The 16,052-nt window shown below is 48.8% G+C and overlaps 1 protein-coding gene across 1 annotated transcript in view; it reads right to left on the bottom strand.

The window, feature by feature from the left end:
- Positions 1 to 15,306, bottom strand: part of CDC5L (cell division cycle 5 like) — a 47,483-nt gene extending 32,177 nt beyond the window's left edge. Inside the window, exons 1-7 of the mRNA XM_044289783.1 lie at positions 15,154 to 15,306; positions 12,808 to 12,911; positions 11,573 to 11,734; positions 10,512 to 10,639; positions 10,326 to 10,425; positions 3,906 to 4,124; positions 2,778 to 2,925 (exon numbers count right to left, since the gene is read on the bottom strand). Of these exons, the coding sequence (XP_044145718.1) occupies positions 2,778 to 2,925; positions 3,906 to 4,124; positions 10,326 to 10,425; positions 10,512 to 10,639; positions 11,573 to 11,734; positions 12,808 to 12,911; positions 15,154 to 15,198 (906 nt within the window). The 5' untranslated portion in view covers positions 15,199 to 15,306. The remainder of the gene's footprint in view (positions 1 to 2,777; positions 2,926 to 3,905; positions 4,125 to 10,325; positions 10,426 to 10,511; positions 10,640 to 11,572; positions 11,735 to 12,807; positions 12,912 to 15,153) is intronic.
- Between the last annotated feature and the right edge of the window lie 746 nt (positions 15,307 to 16,052).

The following is a 16,052-nucleotide window of genomic DNA, read 5'->3' as shown; positions in this document are numbered from 1 at the left end:
CTATGGCCGACAGCGGATCCAGCGAGAGAGCAAGCACCCTGCCATGTATGGGGTACATGCACGTGGCCAGCAACGTACCTGCGAGGAAACACCCAAAGACAGAGGGATGTATGTATGCTGCCTGAGGGAAGGAGGCATACCCAAGGCCGGCAGGGAATCCAATGAGAGTGCAGCATACCGCCTAAAAAATGGCCGGCAGCGCAACCAGTGAGAGTGCAGCACAATAACATAGTACATAAGTACATCATAGCACATCAGCGAGAGTGCAGCATAATAACATAGTACATAAGTACATCATAGCACATCAGCGAGAGTGCAGCATTCCGCCTATGGAAGGGGGTCGTGCACATAGCCAGTACCGTATCCGGTGAAAGTGCAGTATCCCGCCTAAAAAAGGGGGGCATGCACATGATCGGCAACAGATCCCGTGAGAGTGCTGCGTTCCGCCCAGGAAGGGGGTCACGCACATGGCCGGCAGCGAATCCAGTGAGTGCAGCGTTCCGCCCACGGAAGGGGGTCACGCACATGGCCGGCAGCAAATCCAGAGAGTGCAGCGTTCCGCTTATGGAAGGGGGTCGTGCACAAGGCCAGCACCGTATCCGGTGAAGGTGCAGCATTCCGCCTAAGAAGGGGGTCATGCACATGGCCAGCCAGGGAGAGTGCAGTAGCCCGCCTAGGAGGGGGGGGGGGATGCACATGGCAGGCACCATAACTGGAGAGATTATGAATGCTGCCTACAGAGGGCCGAATGCACTTGGCCAGCGCCGTATCCTGGAAGAGGCAAGAAAACCGCCTAAAAGGGGAAATGCCCTAGCAGCGACGCAGGCTGGGAGCGCAACACCATGCCGCCTGTGGAAAGAGGTCATGCAGACATGCAGCATTACTGATGAGGCTGCAGCGTCAAGCGCAGCCCAATAGAAAACATGATCTATTATTTTTATGTTATTTCATTTTTTTTTTTTTTTTTTTTAATTATTATTTAAACTCAGCCTCTGAGGCTAAAGGGGAGCCACCATATAGGGGCCCTGAGAGACAGAGAAAAAAAGGGGGGCCAACTATACAGACCCATTTTTGGGAGCCGGCCTGCACCCAAAGGGTTAACAGGGATCCGGCCTGGAGGGCGGCGTGCGATCCCCTGGGGGCGGAGGAACCTCCAGGCGGGAAAATTCGCGCCTGGAGAAGTTCCCACCCCCTCCACCAGAGGCCGGAATATTGCGGCCTAGTAGGCCGCGAAGCCGGGGGCTAAATTGCGGCGCCCGGCCCGTCATACCGCCGGGACCTGCGGCAGAACGGCGCTTCAAACCGGCCGCGGGAGCCCACCCCGAAATTGCGGCCCAGCAGGCCGAAGCCTGGGACCAAAGTAGCGGAGCCCCGCCGACCGCCACCTGCTGGGGCATAGCCCAATGCCGGCCGCGGGAGCCCACCCCGCCGGCCAGAAGAGACAGGGGCCCGTAATGGCGGTTTGCCGGCGCGGGAGCCCACCCGGCCGGCCGGAAGAGACAGGGACCGGAATGGTGGCTCGCTGGCCGCGGGAGCCCACCCCGCCGGCCGGAAGTAAGGGGGCCTGGAATGGCGGACCGCCGCGGGAGCCGCGGAGCCTAAAATCTTTTGCGGCGCCCGGCCGCACCGGATATATTAGTGCTGACCGGACCGGTGCCCGTGATGGGTCAGGGGCAGCAAGGCGCGGGCCCTCTGGCCCTGAAGCAGTGGCCGGTAAGAGGGAGGGGGACCCTGAGACCCGGTCTGTGAGGGTGGGAAGCCTGCCTAACCCCTACGTCAGGGGCAGCTAGGTGCAGCTCCCCAGGCATTCTTCTTGCAGGAAGAAGGGTGCCAATGTCCTATGGGAGCAGAATGTCGCCCTGTGCAGCCAGGGCCAGCCTAGGGCTAGCAGGGACAAAAGGGTCCAGAGGCCCTGTCAGTATGGGGGTCAGGCACGCAGGAGACCGGGGTGGGGTGAGGGGTGAGGGGGGGGACGTAGGGCTGGAGAAGCCAATCTCTCACCATAGCCGTCTTCACCCTCGGTCCGTTCCAGCAGGGTCGCCCCTTCAGCTACTGGCACCGTAGTGGCAGGACGCTGGAAGAGGGACTTGGCGTGCGGGCGACCCTTGTGCTGGCGGGATGTAGGGGAGCTGGGCTGCCCTGATCCACCTTGCCTTCTGTGGGGGAGGCAGCAGTGCGGATGACCGGCACTGGCGCAGCTCGACCCCGGGAGAAACAGAGAGGTCTAGTGCGTCTCTGTTGTCCCTGATGTTCTGGAACAAAAAGAAAAGAAAAAAGTAAAAATCAAAAATTAAAACAAGGAGAATCAGCCCTGCAGAGCAGAGAGTGTCTTGCCTCCTTGGACACTAAGCAAAAACTGGCAGTCTCTCTCTCCAGGCTGAGGGTATAGCTGTGGAGGAGGGGCTTAACAGTTTTCACTTAGTGTCACGCCTCCTATGGAGATGAGCTATACCAAGGTCTTCTGTGTCCCCCAAGGAAACTGGGCGAGAAAAAACATTTTCTAATATTTTTACTACACTTTTACATCCCTAAAGCACACCATTCAGGGTGCGCTTAAAACTCAATTCTCCCTACACCTGACAGCTCAGCGGTGTACGTAGTACTCATTTTATGAATGGGCAGCAGCAGCGCAGGGAGTACGGGCGGGACTACTCATTGCCGCTCCTGCCCGTGCTCCCAGACAACTACTAACTCTTGGCATAGTATATGGGTACCCTGCGGGGAGATTCTTGCACTAATTAACTTTAATACTTCCACCAGTTTAGTGAGAGACAAACCTGAGGTGATGGTAGAACTAACTTGCTTCTCTTCTTAGTCAGCTCGGACACCCCGCCGGTTGTCTGGAGGATCGCTGCCGGCAGGTCTGACTCCTTTTTCCTCTTGATATTTTGCTTGTCCTTCTTTCTCTCTTTAGCTTCTTTTTCACTAACAGAAGAATAGTGGAACTGTAATTGAAGTTACCAGACTGCAACACCTTACTTTTAACACTGGCCCAGTTTCTTTTTCTCTTTTATTTTAATGGGATTTTTCGTGACTGATATTGTTGGCCTATCCTTAGGGTAGTTAATATCCAATGGCTGGGGGTCCGATTCTCAGCAACCCCCAGATCAGAAGCCACATCCCCATCATTGTTTACAGGGTACAGAACTATATTTTATAGTGGTATCGCAGCGCAGTCCCATTTATTGAGCAGGACTGAGCTGCAACTATCATTCACAGCTGCTGGAATGGGAGACAGGCGTTTTAACTTGTAGGTTTCTGCAGCTCCCTTTGAGAGATGGCTGCACATGGCTTTCAGATAACCACACCAATGTGACCCTTCGGACTTAAAGAGGTTGTCTCATCCCAGACAATGGGGGGTCTATTGCTAGGATATGTCCCCATTGTCTTGTAGGTGTGGGTCCCACCTCAGGGACCTGCACCTATATTGGGAACGGAGTCCCGCAAAGTGGTGGCTGGAGGACTACGGTCCAGCCACCACCAAATGCTCTCTCCATAGAAGTGAATGGGAGCGCACCACGCATGACCGGCTCCCATTTACTTCTATGGGCCCAGCGCTCTGCTATTTTCGGTGGCCCCATAGAAAATGAATGGAGGGCGGCTGCGGACGTGCCCTCCACCACTTTTGAGGCTCTGTTCTCGATATAGGTGAGGAGTCCCAGCTGTGGGACCCCCACCTATCAGACAATAGGGGCATACCCTAGCGATATACCCCCCATTGTCTGAGATGAGACAACCCCTTTAAATCTGAGATAAAATAAGTTGGCTCTGACATCAGCAGGAGACGTATACTAATTACTTCTGTGCCTAAATAACAGGGCACCTTGTGATCGTGTAGTCTTCCAGACAGATTTCTCTCATATTTAATAATCCACCAACCAGACAGCATCGCACTCGTAACTTACGATCTGAGCTCCCCGTCCAGGTCCTGCTGCCTCAGTCTTCTGAAGTCGGCGTTCAGTGCGTCATAGTTCTCCTCAGAGGTGTCATAAAACCCTGGGGCCGGCTTTTTCTCAAACGGGATCTCAGCATTGTAATCGACGCCGCGCTTCTTTTTCCTCTTCTTCTGTATCTCTATCCCTGCTGCTCGCAGTTCTCGCCTCTTCTGAAGAGCTGCCAAACGCCTGAGGGGAACCGAGCAAACATCAATACCACGCAGCCGAGAGATCATTCACAGGTACGATAAGGAGTCCACAGCAGAAGCGCCAAGTCATACACAATGCACAAACACAAAGAAAACCTAAATTTGCTAAACAGTAAACATGTTGCACCAATACATGATACAATATGGAGCTGTTCTTTACTGTAATAACTGTGTACGCAGCTACCAGTCTGCATGGGTATTAGGGAACTGCTAGATATTGTCTAATTTTATCGCACAAGCTGCCATACGTACAAATAGGAGCAATTGTGGGAGAAACCAACAGTGACCAATCTTCGATATTCACACAAGCAACCCAAAGTGACCCCTGTACCCTGACAGCGTTGGGACATTAGTAAAGTGAGAAGGTCCACAGGCTGCTCGTTTCTGCCATATCCGAACTTACCCTAAGGGATTCTTGCCAAAGTTATCTTTAATTATTCCAACTCAATTAGTATCAATATGTATAAAGGCATGTATGAATTGCCTTTATGACTTCAAGTGTGGGGGAGACCCCAACGGAGACTGGACACCAACTGGGGAGAAGGTCTGACCACTTGGTGTTTGCGCTCCATTCAGGGATATGAGAATGACAGTGATAGGCAAGCGCTAATCACAAGCAGTCAGACAGTTTCCATCAGAGACTTATCACCTATCCTGCGGATAAGTATTGTTTGTGGGTGCAGCCTACGACTACATTCACACATCAGTAGAAAAAAAAAAAAAAAGCCTTTAACTCCTTAAGGACACAGCCTTATTTCACCTTAAAGAGGACCTTTCACTACAATAAAAAAAATCTAAGCATACAGACATGGAAAGCGGCACCCAGGGATCTCCCTGCACTTACTATTATCCCTGGGCGCAGCTCCGTTCTCTTCAGATTTTCGGCTCAACTGGGAGGAGCCTGCCGGCGTCTCCTTCTCCCAGGCTGGAGTGCTGGCCAATCGCAGCACTCAGCTCATAGCCTGAGAGGAAAAAAAAAAAAAAAAACTCAGGCTATGAGCTGAGCGCTGCGATTGGCCAGCACTCCAGCCTGGGAGAAGGAGACGCCGGCAGGCTCCTCCCAGTTGAGCCGAAAATCTGAAGATACCGGAGCCTATACCGGGAGAACTGAGCGGCGCCCAGGGATAATAGTAAGTGCAGAGAGATCCCTGGGCGCCGCTCTCCATGTCAGCATACTTAGTTTAGATTTTTTATTGTAATGAAAAGGTCCTCTTTAAGGACCAGGCCATTTTTTGACAAATCTAACCAGTGTCACTTTAAGTGGTGATAACTTTAAAACGCTTTGACTTAGGGCTCTTTCACACTTGCGTTGTCCGGATCCGGCATATAGTTCCGTCGTCGGGGCTCTATGCCGGAAGAATCCTGATCAGGATTATCCTAATGCATTCTGAATGGAGAGAAATCCGTTCAGGATGCATCAGGATGTCTTCAGTTCCGGAACGGAACGTTTTTTGGCCGGAGAAAATACCGCAGCATGCTGCGCTTTTTGCTCCGGCCAAAAATCCTGAACACTTGCCGCAAGGCCGGATCCGGAATTAATGCCCTTTTTCTGAATGGTTACCATGGCTGCCGGGACGCTAAAGTCCTGGCAGCCATGGTAAAGTGTAGCGGGGAGCGGGGGAGCAGCATACTTACCATCCGTAAGTGACGTCAGGGCGCCCCAAGCGCATGGATCACATGATCAGATGGAACACGTCATCCATGCGCATGTGACGTCATTCTGGAGCGCCCCGGGAGCCGCACGGATGGTAAGTATACCGCTCCCCCGCTCCTACTATGGCAACCAGGACTTTAATAGCGTCCTGGGTGCCATAGTAACACTGAACGCATTTTGAAGACGGATCCGTCTTCAAATGCTTTCAGTACACTTGCGTTTTTCCGGATCCGGCGTGTAATTCCGGCAAGTGGAGTACACGCCGGATCCGGACAACGCAAGTGTGAAAGGGCCCTTATCCAGGCCATTCTGAGATTGTTTTCTCATCACGTATTGTACTTCATGACACTGGTAAAATGGAGTCCAAAAAATTTATTTTTATTTATAAAAAGAAAAATACCAAATTTACCAAAAATTTGCAAATTTCCAAGTTTCAATTTCTCTACTTCTATAATACATAGTAATACCTACAAAAATAGTTATTACTTTACATTCCGCATATGTCTACTTCATGTTTGGATCATTTTGGGAATGACATTTTATTTTTTGGGGGACGTTACAAGGCTTAGGCTACTTTCACACTAGCGTTCGGCTGTCCGCTCGTGAGCTCCGTTTGAAGGGGCTCACGAGCGGACCCGAACGCTTCCGTCCAGCCCTGATGCAGTCTGAATGGATGCGGATCCGCTCAGACTGCATCAGTCTGGCGGCGTTCAGCCTCCGCTCCGCTCAGCAGGCGGACACCTGAACGCTGCTTGCAGCGTTCGGGTGTCCGCCTGGCCGTGCGGAGGCGTGCGGATCCGTCCAGACTTACAATGTAAGTCAATGGGGACGGATCCGTTTGAAGATGCCACAATATGGCTCAATCTTCAAGCGGATCCGTCCCCCATTGACTTTCAATGTAAAAGTCTGGACGGATCCGCTCAGGCATCTTTCACACTTAGCTTTTTTTTGCCAATTTAATGCAGACGGATCCGTTCTGAACGGAGCCTCCGTCTGCATTAATATGATCGGATCCGTTCAGAACGGATCCGATCGAACGCTAGTGTGAAAGTAGCCTTAGAAGTTTAGAAGCAAAACTTGAAATATTTCAGAAATGTAAAAAAAAAAAAAAAACACTTTGTAAAAGGACCAGTTCAGGTCTGAAGTCACTTTGCGAGGCTTACATAATAGAAACAACCCAAAAATGACCCCATTCTAGAAACTACATCACTCAAGGGTTTCAAAACGGATTTTACAAACTTTGTTAACCCTTTAGGTATTCCACAAGAATTAATGGAAAAGAGATAAAATTTCAAAATTTCACTTTGGCAGATTTTCCATTTTAATATTTTTTTTCCAGTTACAAAGCAAGGGTAAACAGCCAAACAAAACTCAATATTTATGGCCCCGATTCTGTAGTTTATAGAAACACCCCATATGTGGTCGTAAACTGCTGTAAGGGCACACGGCAGAGCACAGAAGGAAAGGAATGCCATATGGTTTTTGAAAGGCAGATTTTGCTGGACTGTTTTTTTTGACACCATGTCCTATTTGAAGACCCCGTGATGCACCCCTAGAGTAGAAACTACAAAATAGTGACCCATCTAAGAAACTACGGGATAAGGTGGCAGTTTTGTTGGTACTATTTTAGGGTACATATGATTTTTGGTTGCTCTATATTACACTTTTTGTGAGGCAAGGTAACAAGAAATAGCTGTTTTGGCACAGTTTTTATTTTTTGTTATTTACAACATTCATCTGACAGGTTAGATCATGTGGTATTTTTATAGAGCAGGTTGTCACGGACGCGACAATACCAAATATGACAATATTTTTTGGGTTGTTTCAGTTTTACATAAAGCATTATTATTATTATTTTTAAATGATTCTTTAGTGTCTTCGCATTCTGAAAGCCATAGTTTTATTTATTTTTTTGGGCGACTGTCTTGTGTAGGGGCTCATTTTTTTTCGGGATGAGATGACGGTTTAAATTGGCACTATTTTGGGGTGCGTATGACTTTTTGATCGCTTGCTATTAAACTTTTTGTGATGTAAGGTGACAAAAAAAATGTATTTTTATTTTTTTATGGCATTCATCTGAGGGGTTAGGTCATGTAATATTTTTATAGAGCAGGTTATTACGCGGAGATACCCAATATGTATACTTTTTTATTTTATTTACTTCATTTAGTTTTACACTATAACAGCTTTTTTAAAACAAAAAAATAATGTTTTAGTGTCTCCATATTCTGAGCCATAGTTTTTTTTATTTTTTGGGCGATAGTCTTAGGTAGGGGCTCATTTTTTGCGGAATGAGGTGACGGTTAGATTGGTACTATTTTAGTGGGCATACGCCTTTTTGATCGCTTGCTGTTGTACTTTTAGTGATGTAAGGTGACAAAAAAATGGTTTATTTAGCAGCAGGAGGCTGGATCTCACAGGCTCCTTCACAGGAAGGCAGCGCCGATGCAGCATCACGGGGACCCGATAGCCACTGCACTCGCCCCCGAACCACCCGGAAAAGCCGCAGGTCTGAACTGATCAGTACGTCGTCATGTGTCCCTAAGGCCTCTTTCACACAGGCGAGATTTCAACGCGGGTGCAATGCATGAGGTGAACACATTGCACCTGCACTGAATCCGGACCAATTCATTTCTATGGGGCTGTGCACAAGAGCGGCGATTTTCACGCATCACTTGTGCGTTGCATGAAAATTGCAGCATGCTCTACTTTATGCGTTTTTCATCTAAATGAATGGGGCTGCGTGAAAATCGCAAGCATCCGCCAGCAAGTGCGGATGCGGTGCGATTTTCACGCACGGTTGCTAGTAGACGATTGGGATGGGGACCAGATTATTATTATTTTCCCTTATAACATTAGGTTATAAGGGAAAATAATAGCATTCTTAATATAGAATGCTTAGTAAAAAAGGGCTGGAGGGGTTAAAAAAATAAAAATATTTAACTCATCTTAATCCACTTGTTCACGCAGCCCGGCTTCTCTTTTGTCTTCATCTTTGCTGTGCAGGAGGAAAATGACCTGTAGTGACGTCACTGCGCTCATCACATGGTCCGTCACATGTGATAAGCGCAGTGATGTTATCAAAGGTCCTTTACCCAGGTCCTGAAGAAAGAAGAGAAGCCGGGCTGTGCGAACAAGTGGATTAAGGAGAGTTAAATATATATTTTTTTAAACCCTCCAGTGCTATTGTACTTAGCATTCTGTATTCAGAATGCTATTATTTTCCCTTAAAACCATGTTATAAGGGAAAATAATACAATCTACACAACACCTAACCCAAACCCGAACTTCTGTAAAGAAGTCCGGGTTCGGGTACCAAACATGCTGATTTTTCTCACGCGCGTGAAAAACGCATTAAAATGTTTTGCACTGAAAAAAAATATATATATATAAAAATCGCGCATTTTCCCGCGACGCACCCGCATCTTATCCAGCCCAAAACCATGACGCCCGTGTGAAATACAGCTAACATCTGAAGGTGGAGGTTAAGTCTAGCGGAATCATGTACAAGAATGCGTTTTTGGTTAGCTTTTTTTTTTTTTTTTTTTAAGGGCTTCTGTCACCCCAATAAGTCATATATTATTTTTTTTTTGGCTAGTTAAATTCCTTATACTGCGATATATGAATATATAATGCTCTTACTCACTTTCCTTCAGCAGTTTCTTAAAAAAAAAAGTCGGCGCAGGCGCACTGAGAGGAGGACGCTCGCTCGGCTGCTCCATCCTCAATGCGCCTGCGGCAACGACGTCACATCTACACCCGGCGCAGGCGCATTGAGGATGGAGCGGCCGAGCGAGCGTCCTCCTCTCAGTGCGCCTGCGCCGATTGAAGACCGGTACGGCGCAGGCGCCAGATTTTGAATGCAGACAGGGCCCTACCAGAGGACGATCGAGTTCACTGGCCCTGTCAATCAACATGAGGAGGGGGCGTCTTTATGAAAGGAGGATGCGGCTGCTACCAGCAAGTAGCCGCCCTACTCGCTGGTAGAGAGCTCATTTACACATTATAAAAGTCTGTTTTTTGAAGAAACTGCTGAAGGAAAGTGAGTAAGAGCATTATATATTCATATATCGCAGTATAAGGAATTTAACTAGCCAAAAAAATAAATAAAAAAAACTTTAGTGGGTTGACAGAAGCCCTTTATATCTCAGCATACTTTGGCTATTGTAGTTTTTTTTTTTTTTTGCTCATTTGCTGGTGTTTCACATACAATACTTTTTAGCACAGTAAAAGAAAGAAAAAAAACTCCCGTGTCAATGAATTTGCTGCATCTTTTATAGCATTTTTACATTGCGTTTTCCTGTTTAAAAATCCAAAAAACACACTATTGGTAAAAAGCAAATTTATGTGTTAAGGAGGCCTTAAAGGTTTGGCTCGGGGTATGCAGCGCACACTGTAAGTGATGCCTCTGGATACATGCGAGATTACAGCCCATGGTCCTGGTCAGCTACATGAAGAATGTCTGACACGGCGTGTCATACTGCATGATATCGGCGACAGTTACACAGCCCTACGTGCTCCACACACCTGGCTTCCTCTAGCTGCTTCTCTCTTGCTTTCCTCTTGGCCTTTTTACCCTGGGTGTTAGCAAGACGAGCTCTGGCCTCAGATAACATCTCAAGCTCATCTGCAAGTAAGACACATTGCATGCACTTAGTTTACAGGCAGAAAAGTGCAAAATAAGATTATAAGCAGCTAGCTTATATACTGTACCTTCATCCATATCCACGGGGTCAGGCCTGGCAGGTTTGGTCTCAGGATTTGGGTCGATTTCTCCAGGTTTAAGCTTCCGAGGGTCATCAGCTGCCTCCTCCTCATTGTCTCTCTGAGCTGCTTTATCTCTGAGGGGGAAAGAACCATAGAATCAATAACCTGAAGATTCTCAAGACACTAAATATAACCAAGCTCAATGGGGGGGGGGGGGGGGGGGGGGAATGTATATGTCCCACATATGAGAGGCAGCAAGAGATGTGAACCCCCAGCGTACAATAGACGGTTTTTGAAGTTATGATCGGAGGCTGCGCCATAAACAAGACAATATGGTTTTTGCCACACATTCACGTTAGTTCAATGGTGGAAAAGCAGCTCCAAATGCGTGGTGCTTCTTTAAAACTGGGCAAGATGGTTCAGAATCCAACCAGGCTGCTTCCATACACATCAGTCTACAAACCTGCGGCTCTGGGAAATCACTACTCTCAGCATTGCACCTTTAGTCGGTCATTACATTGTGCAGCGTGCCACTTTAATATCAACCTCTGTTATCATAACTCTTAGACCAGCCAAGATGCGCCACAATTATTAATTGGTACATCTTATACCATCGCAAGTTGGCGTTAGAAACGCTAGTCTCGATAAATTCCCCCTAATGTGGAGAGGAGAGTTACACTGAATATTTCTAATTCCTTCTCCTTGGCATCTGGCCATTATCCGAATGTAGGCTTAGGTTTGTGTATAGTGCTTCTTTCAACTACGGCTGAGGGGCATCTCCCCCCCTTCTAGGGTCCTGGGGCACCCTCTTACCTTCCAACGGCCCGGGGGAGCCTCATCTCCCCCTTCTGCTCCTGCAGCATGACCACAGCGTGCATTTATCAATACCAGTCCATAGCAGAGGGGGGGGGGGGCGGCTCTGAGCCACAACAACCATTTAAACAGGATATCCCACAGACTCCAATTGGCTGCCGAGGGCCATCTGCACTAGTACAATTCTTAATGACTAGAATTCCCTACTAGTTCCCCATAGGCTGCAGGCTTCCTGTGCACTCCCTGTTACTTACAGTAGGTACTCATAATGCTCCAGACACTGGGCGGCAGTCCTGCCAATGATGGGGGCTATTGTTCTCCACTGCGTGGGCATTAGCTTGGCCAAATGCAGCAGCTTCTCTTCCTCCTCACGTGACCATTCTGTCTTCTTAATACTGGGGTCCAGCCATTCGTACCTATTATCAAAAAGGGAGAGAGAAGCAGTCAGGATATTTTCCCTGCTGGCAGCTTTCTGATGCCATGTCGGATGGATATGTGGCTTCAGTGGAAGGAGCAGGAGGAACAATGTATATATAGATTCCAGCACCGCACGTTGTCCTGTTAAAACTTTCCTTACTTTTGGATCCAGCATTAAAATCTCAGATACAGAGCAGATAGGTCAGGGTTCACGCGTTTCAGCATAAAGCCTTAGTTGTAACCTAATCTGAACAAGTACAAACCATGAATCCAGCCAGCAAAGGAAGCAATATGGACAATCACAATACATCAGTAAGTGCCTTGTATGAACTTCCTCTACACGATGAATGCCACTTCCTGAAGTTACACAACCCCTTTAAGACCATCCACTGAAACCTGTAAACTCAAACATATGAGCTCTATATCTGAGATTTTAAAGGGGTTGTTGGGGATCAGAGCTGAACCCACACATACAATATTTTCACCCAGACAGCCCGCTGTTATGAGCATTGGAGCATTTCATGCTTTGATGCTCTTCTTTGCCCTGCGCTGAATCGTGCAGGGTAAAAAAGCATGTTCAAGAGTTTCGGAGACGCACCGGGGTCTCCTGAGGGCTGCCAGGGGGAGGCTTCTACCCAGCAGTGACCCAGGGACGTCGCCGGCAGCGATGGGCGGGCTTTAGTGTCGCTCTAGCCTATAAAACAGCTATCAGAGCCGGTGACGTCACCGAACACATTGCTGGGCGGAAGTCTCCACCTGGCAGTGTGCGGAGTTAACAAACAAGCCCTTGCCCTGTGCAATCCAGCATGAAATGCTCCGATGCTCATCTTAGTGGGGCTGTCGGGGTGAACATATGGGCATGTCCGGGTTCAGCTCTGAATCTGGACATCCCCTTTAATGTTGGATCCAGTAAGTGTGGTGCTGGAATCTGTATATACCTCTCTTACCTTACTCCGGCCCCCTGCACAGTGCACACTACTGTATATCCTGAGATGGTGAACAGGCGGACATTTTTTTTTTGTTGAGCCAGAGTAACAATGCTCTTACAACGCTGGACACTAGAAACACTTACCATCGGGCCTTGCACTGCTTGGCGGACTTCCTGTGCAGCAGAGAGGCAATACGAGACCATTGGTTTTTGCCATATTTCATAACCGCCGCCTTGAGGATTTCATCCTATTAAAGAAATAGATAAAATGAGACCTCAGCACAGAAAACACCTCCACATGAGGCCAGCCCAGTGACTGAGCCCCCCTAGGGTCATATAAGGACACTGCCAATACTTTTCCCCTGCAGTGCCACTTGAAGGACAACTGTAGCATCACAATAACAGGAGACCACAGAATACAAGGACAGGCTGGGCCCATGGGGGTGAGATCCTCAGAGGCTCTACGGGGCAGCCCTCTCTACCACATCCGGTTTTCCAGGAATTATGCATTGATGCCCTTGGTATTGCAGTTAAGGCTACTTTCACACTCGCGTTTTGTGCGGATCCGTCCAGATAACACAGCCGTCTGCATCCGTTCAGAATGGATCCGTTTGTATTATCTTTAACATAGCAAAGACGGATCCGTCCCCATTGACCTACATTGTGTGTCAAAACGGATCCGTTTGGCTTAGTTTCATCAGACGGACACCAAAACGCTGCCTTCAGAGCGGAATGGAGACTGAGCGGAGGCAAACTGATGCATTCCGAGTGGATCATTTTCCATTCAGAATGCATTAGGGCAAAACTGAGCCGTTTTGGACCGCTTGTGAGATCCCTGAACGGATCTCACAAACGGAAAGCCAAAACGCCAGTGTGAAAGTAGACTAAATCACATTTACATGAAGGGGACTGAGCTTCCCAAAGGCCCTGTCACCGATAAATGTGGCATCACAGGCCGAGGAAGAGGCTGCTGCCCTTGCCCACACCAGTTTGATAAATGACCCCCATTGTCTTTTGCGGCACGGACATGCAGAAAGCACATGGAAGACACCTGAGTGCTTTCCGCGTGTCCTAGTCTAGTCTGCAAAGAGAGGATCTCTGACCATGAAAAGTCAATGGGTCCACAAAAAACGCTGACATCTGGCCTCTTTTACATGCACACGGCCATTGTTTTGGCAGCTCAGATGCGGACCCATGGCATGCTCTCCGCATCCGTTGCTCCGTTCTGTGGCCCCGCAAAAAAAAAATATAACATCCTATTCTTGTCCGTGCTTTGTGAACAAGAATAGGCATTTATATTGAAGGCTGTCCATGCCGTTCCGCAAATTGGGGAACGCGCACGGACGTCATCCGTGTTTTTCGGATCCGCAATTTGCGGACCGCAAAACACACCACGGTCGTGTGCATGCGGCCTAAGACAGACAGAAGAGACGCAAGTCCTAATAAATTCCCAACGCGGAATATGTGAAATACATGTGGGGTCGCAGGACGAGGGCCAGGCCTCCTGTGAACGGCTCTCACCTCTTCCGACACGTCTGGGGGATTGGGGGAAGGGTTTTGTGCGGCAGAATGCCGTTATCCATACTGGAAACCTGAGGGAACCCATCAGTCAGTGGGATCTGCCCGACGTATCCCAGTGCTGGATGTGAATAGAGCCTGAGAGAAGAATTGTCTTTTCAGGGACAGCTCCTCATACATACAGCCTAGATGTAGTGGCCAGGAACTAAAAGTCCCAGCATGCTCTAGGCTACTTTCACACTAGCGTTCGGCTGTCCGCTCGTGAGCTCCGTTTGAAGGGGCTCACGAGCGGACCCGAACGCTTCCGTCCAGCCCTGATGCAGTCTGAATGGAGCGGATCCGCTCAGACTGCATCAGTCTGGCGGCGTTCAGCCTCCGCTCAGCAGGCGGACACCTGAACGCTGCTTGCAGCGTTCGGGTGTCCGCCTGGCCGTGCGGTGGCGTGCGGATTGAGCCACAATATGGCTCAATCTTCAAGCCGATCCGTCCCCCATTGACTTTTAATGTAAAAGTCTGGACGGATCCGCTCAGGCTAATTTCACACTTAGCTTTTTTTTTGCCAATATAATGCAGACGGATCCGTTCTGAACGGAGCCTCCGTCTGCATTAATATGATCGGATCCGTTCAGAACGGATCCGATCGAACGATAGTGTGAAAGTAGCCTTACACTATCTGCCAAGCTGCAGTGTAAGAACTACAAACCCCAGCATGCACTGACTGCAGAGTATGCAGCAGAGGAAGAACTACAAGCCCCAGCATGCATGCTATGCGGCAGTGTAAAGAGTACAACCCCCAGTGTGCTCTAAAACAACATGCTAAGCTGCAGTGTAAGAACTACAAGCCCCAGCATGCACTGACGGCAGAGTATGCAGCAGAGGAAGAACTACTAGTCCCAGCATGCTGCAGAGACCCCACAGGCCGCAGAGCTCCGGCAGCATGGAGGCCTCCCAGGGGCAGCCCGCTCCCCTCACCTCAGTGTTCCTCCACACGCCTCCCTTTATCATAATACGCGGCATGGCTGCGGTGTGCGGGCTCCGTCACAGGGAATAACGTCCGGTAACCTGTCCGCTCCGGGGACACACCGCGGCCGCTTGTTGTGGATGGCGGTGACTCTCTGTGCCCGAGCGAACAGAGCGTCCAATGGGGAGACTATAGTCTGCACAGCGCCCTCTGCTGACCGGAGGCCGGAACTGTTACTGCAGGTCCCTACATGGTCTCACTTAGGGCTCATGCACACAAACGTATTTTCTTTCCGCTTCCGTTCCGTTTTTTTTGCGGACCGTATGCGGAAGGCACACTCATGCACTCATGCACACGACCGTGCCGTTTTTTTTTTGTGGTCCGCAAACCACGGATCCGCAAAAGATGGAAGCCGCCCGTGTGCCTTCCTCAATTTGCGGAACGGAACGGGCGTTTGCGGAACGGAAGCATGGGACGAAACCCCACGGACCCATTGAAATAAATGGGTCTGCATCCTATCAGAGAAAAAACGGAAGGGACAAGGAAAATCACATACAGAAACCATACGAATATGTTTTGTGGAATAACGGAATGGAAGAGGACTTAAATCAGAGAAAAAAAAAACCGGAGATACGGAACAATGGATCCGGGAAAAACGGACCGCAAAATAACAACGGTCGGGTGCATGAGCCCTAATGGGGGAAATGTCTGAAACTGTCTGAAAGAAAAAACAGCTCAGTTGCCCATAGCAACCAATCACAGTGCAGCTTTCATTTCATATCTTACTGTTGAAAAATGCAAGCTGCGCTGTGATTGGTTGCTAAGGACGATTCACTCCTGCGTGCAAATTGTCCATAGCAACCAATCACAGTGCAGCTTTCATTTCATATCTTACTGTTGAAAAATGCAA

This window comes from Bufo gargarizans, chromosome 4, assembly GCF_014858855.1.
Source record: "Bufo gargarizans isolate SCDJY-AF-19 chromosome 4, ASM1485885v1, whole genome shotgun sequence".
Taxonomy (NCBI): Eukaryota; Metazoa; Chordata; class Amphibia; order Anura; family Bufonidae; genus Bufo; species Bufo gargarizans.
Note: the sequence above shows the minus strand (reverse complement) of the source record. Positions and strands in the feature narration are given on the sequence as shown.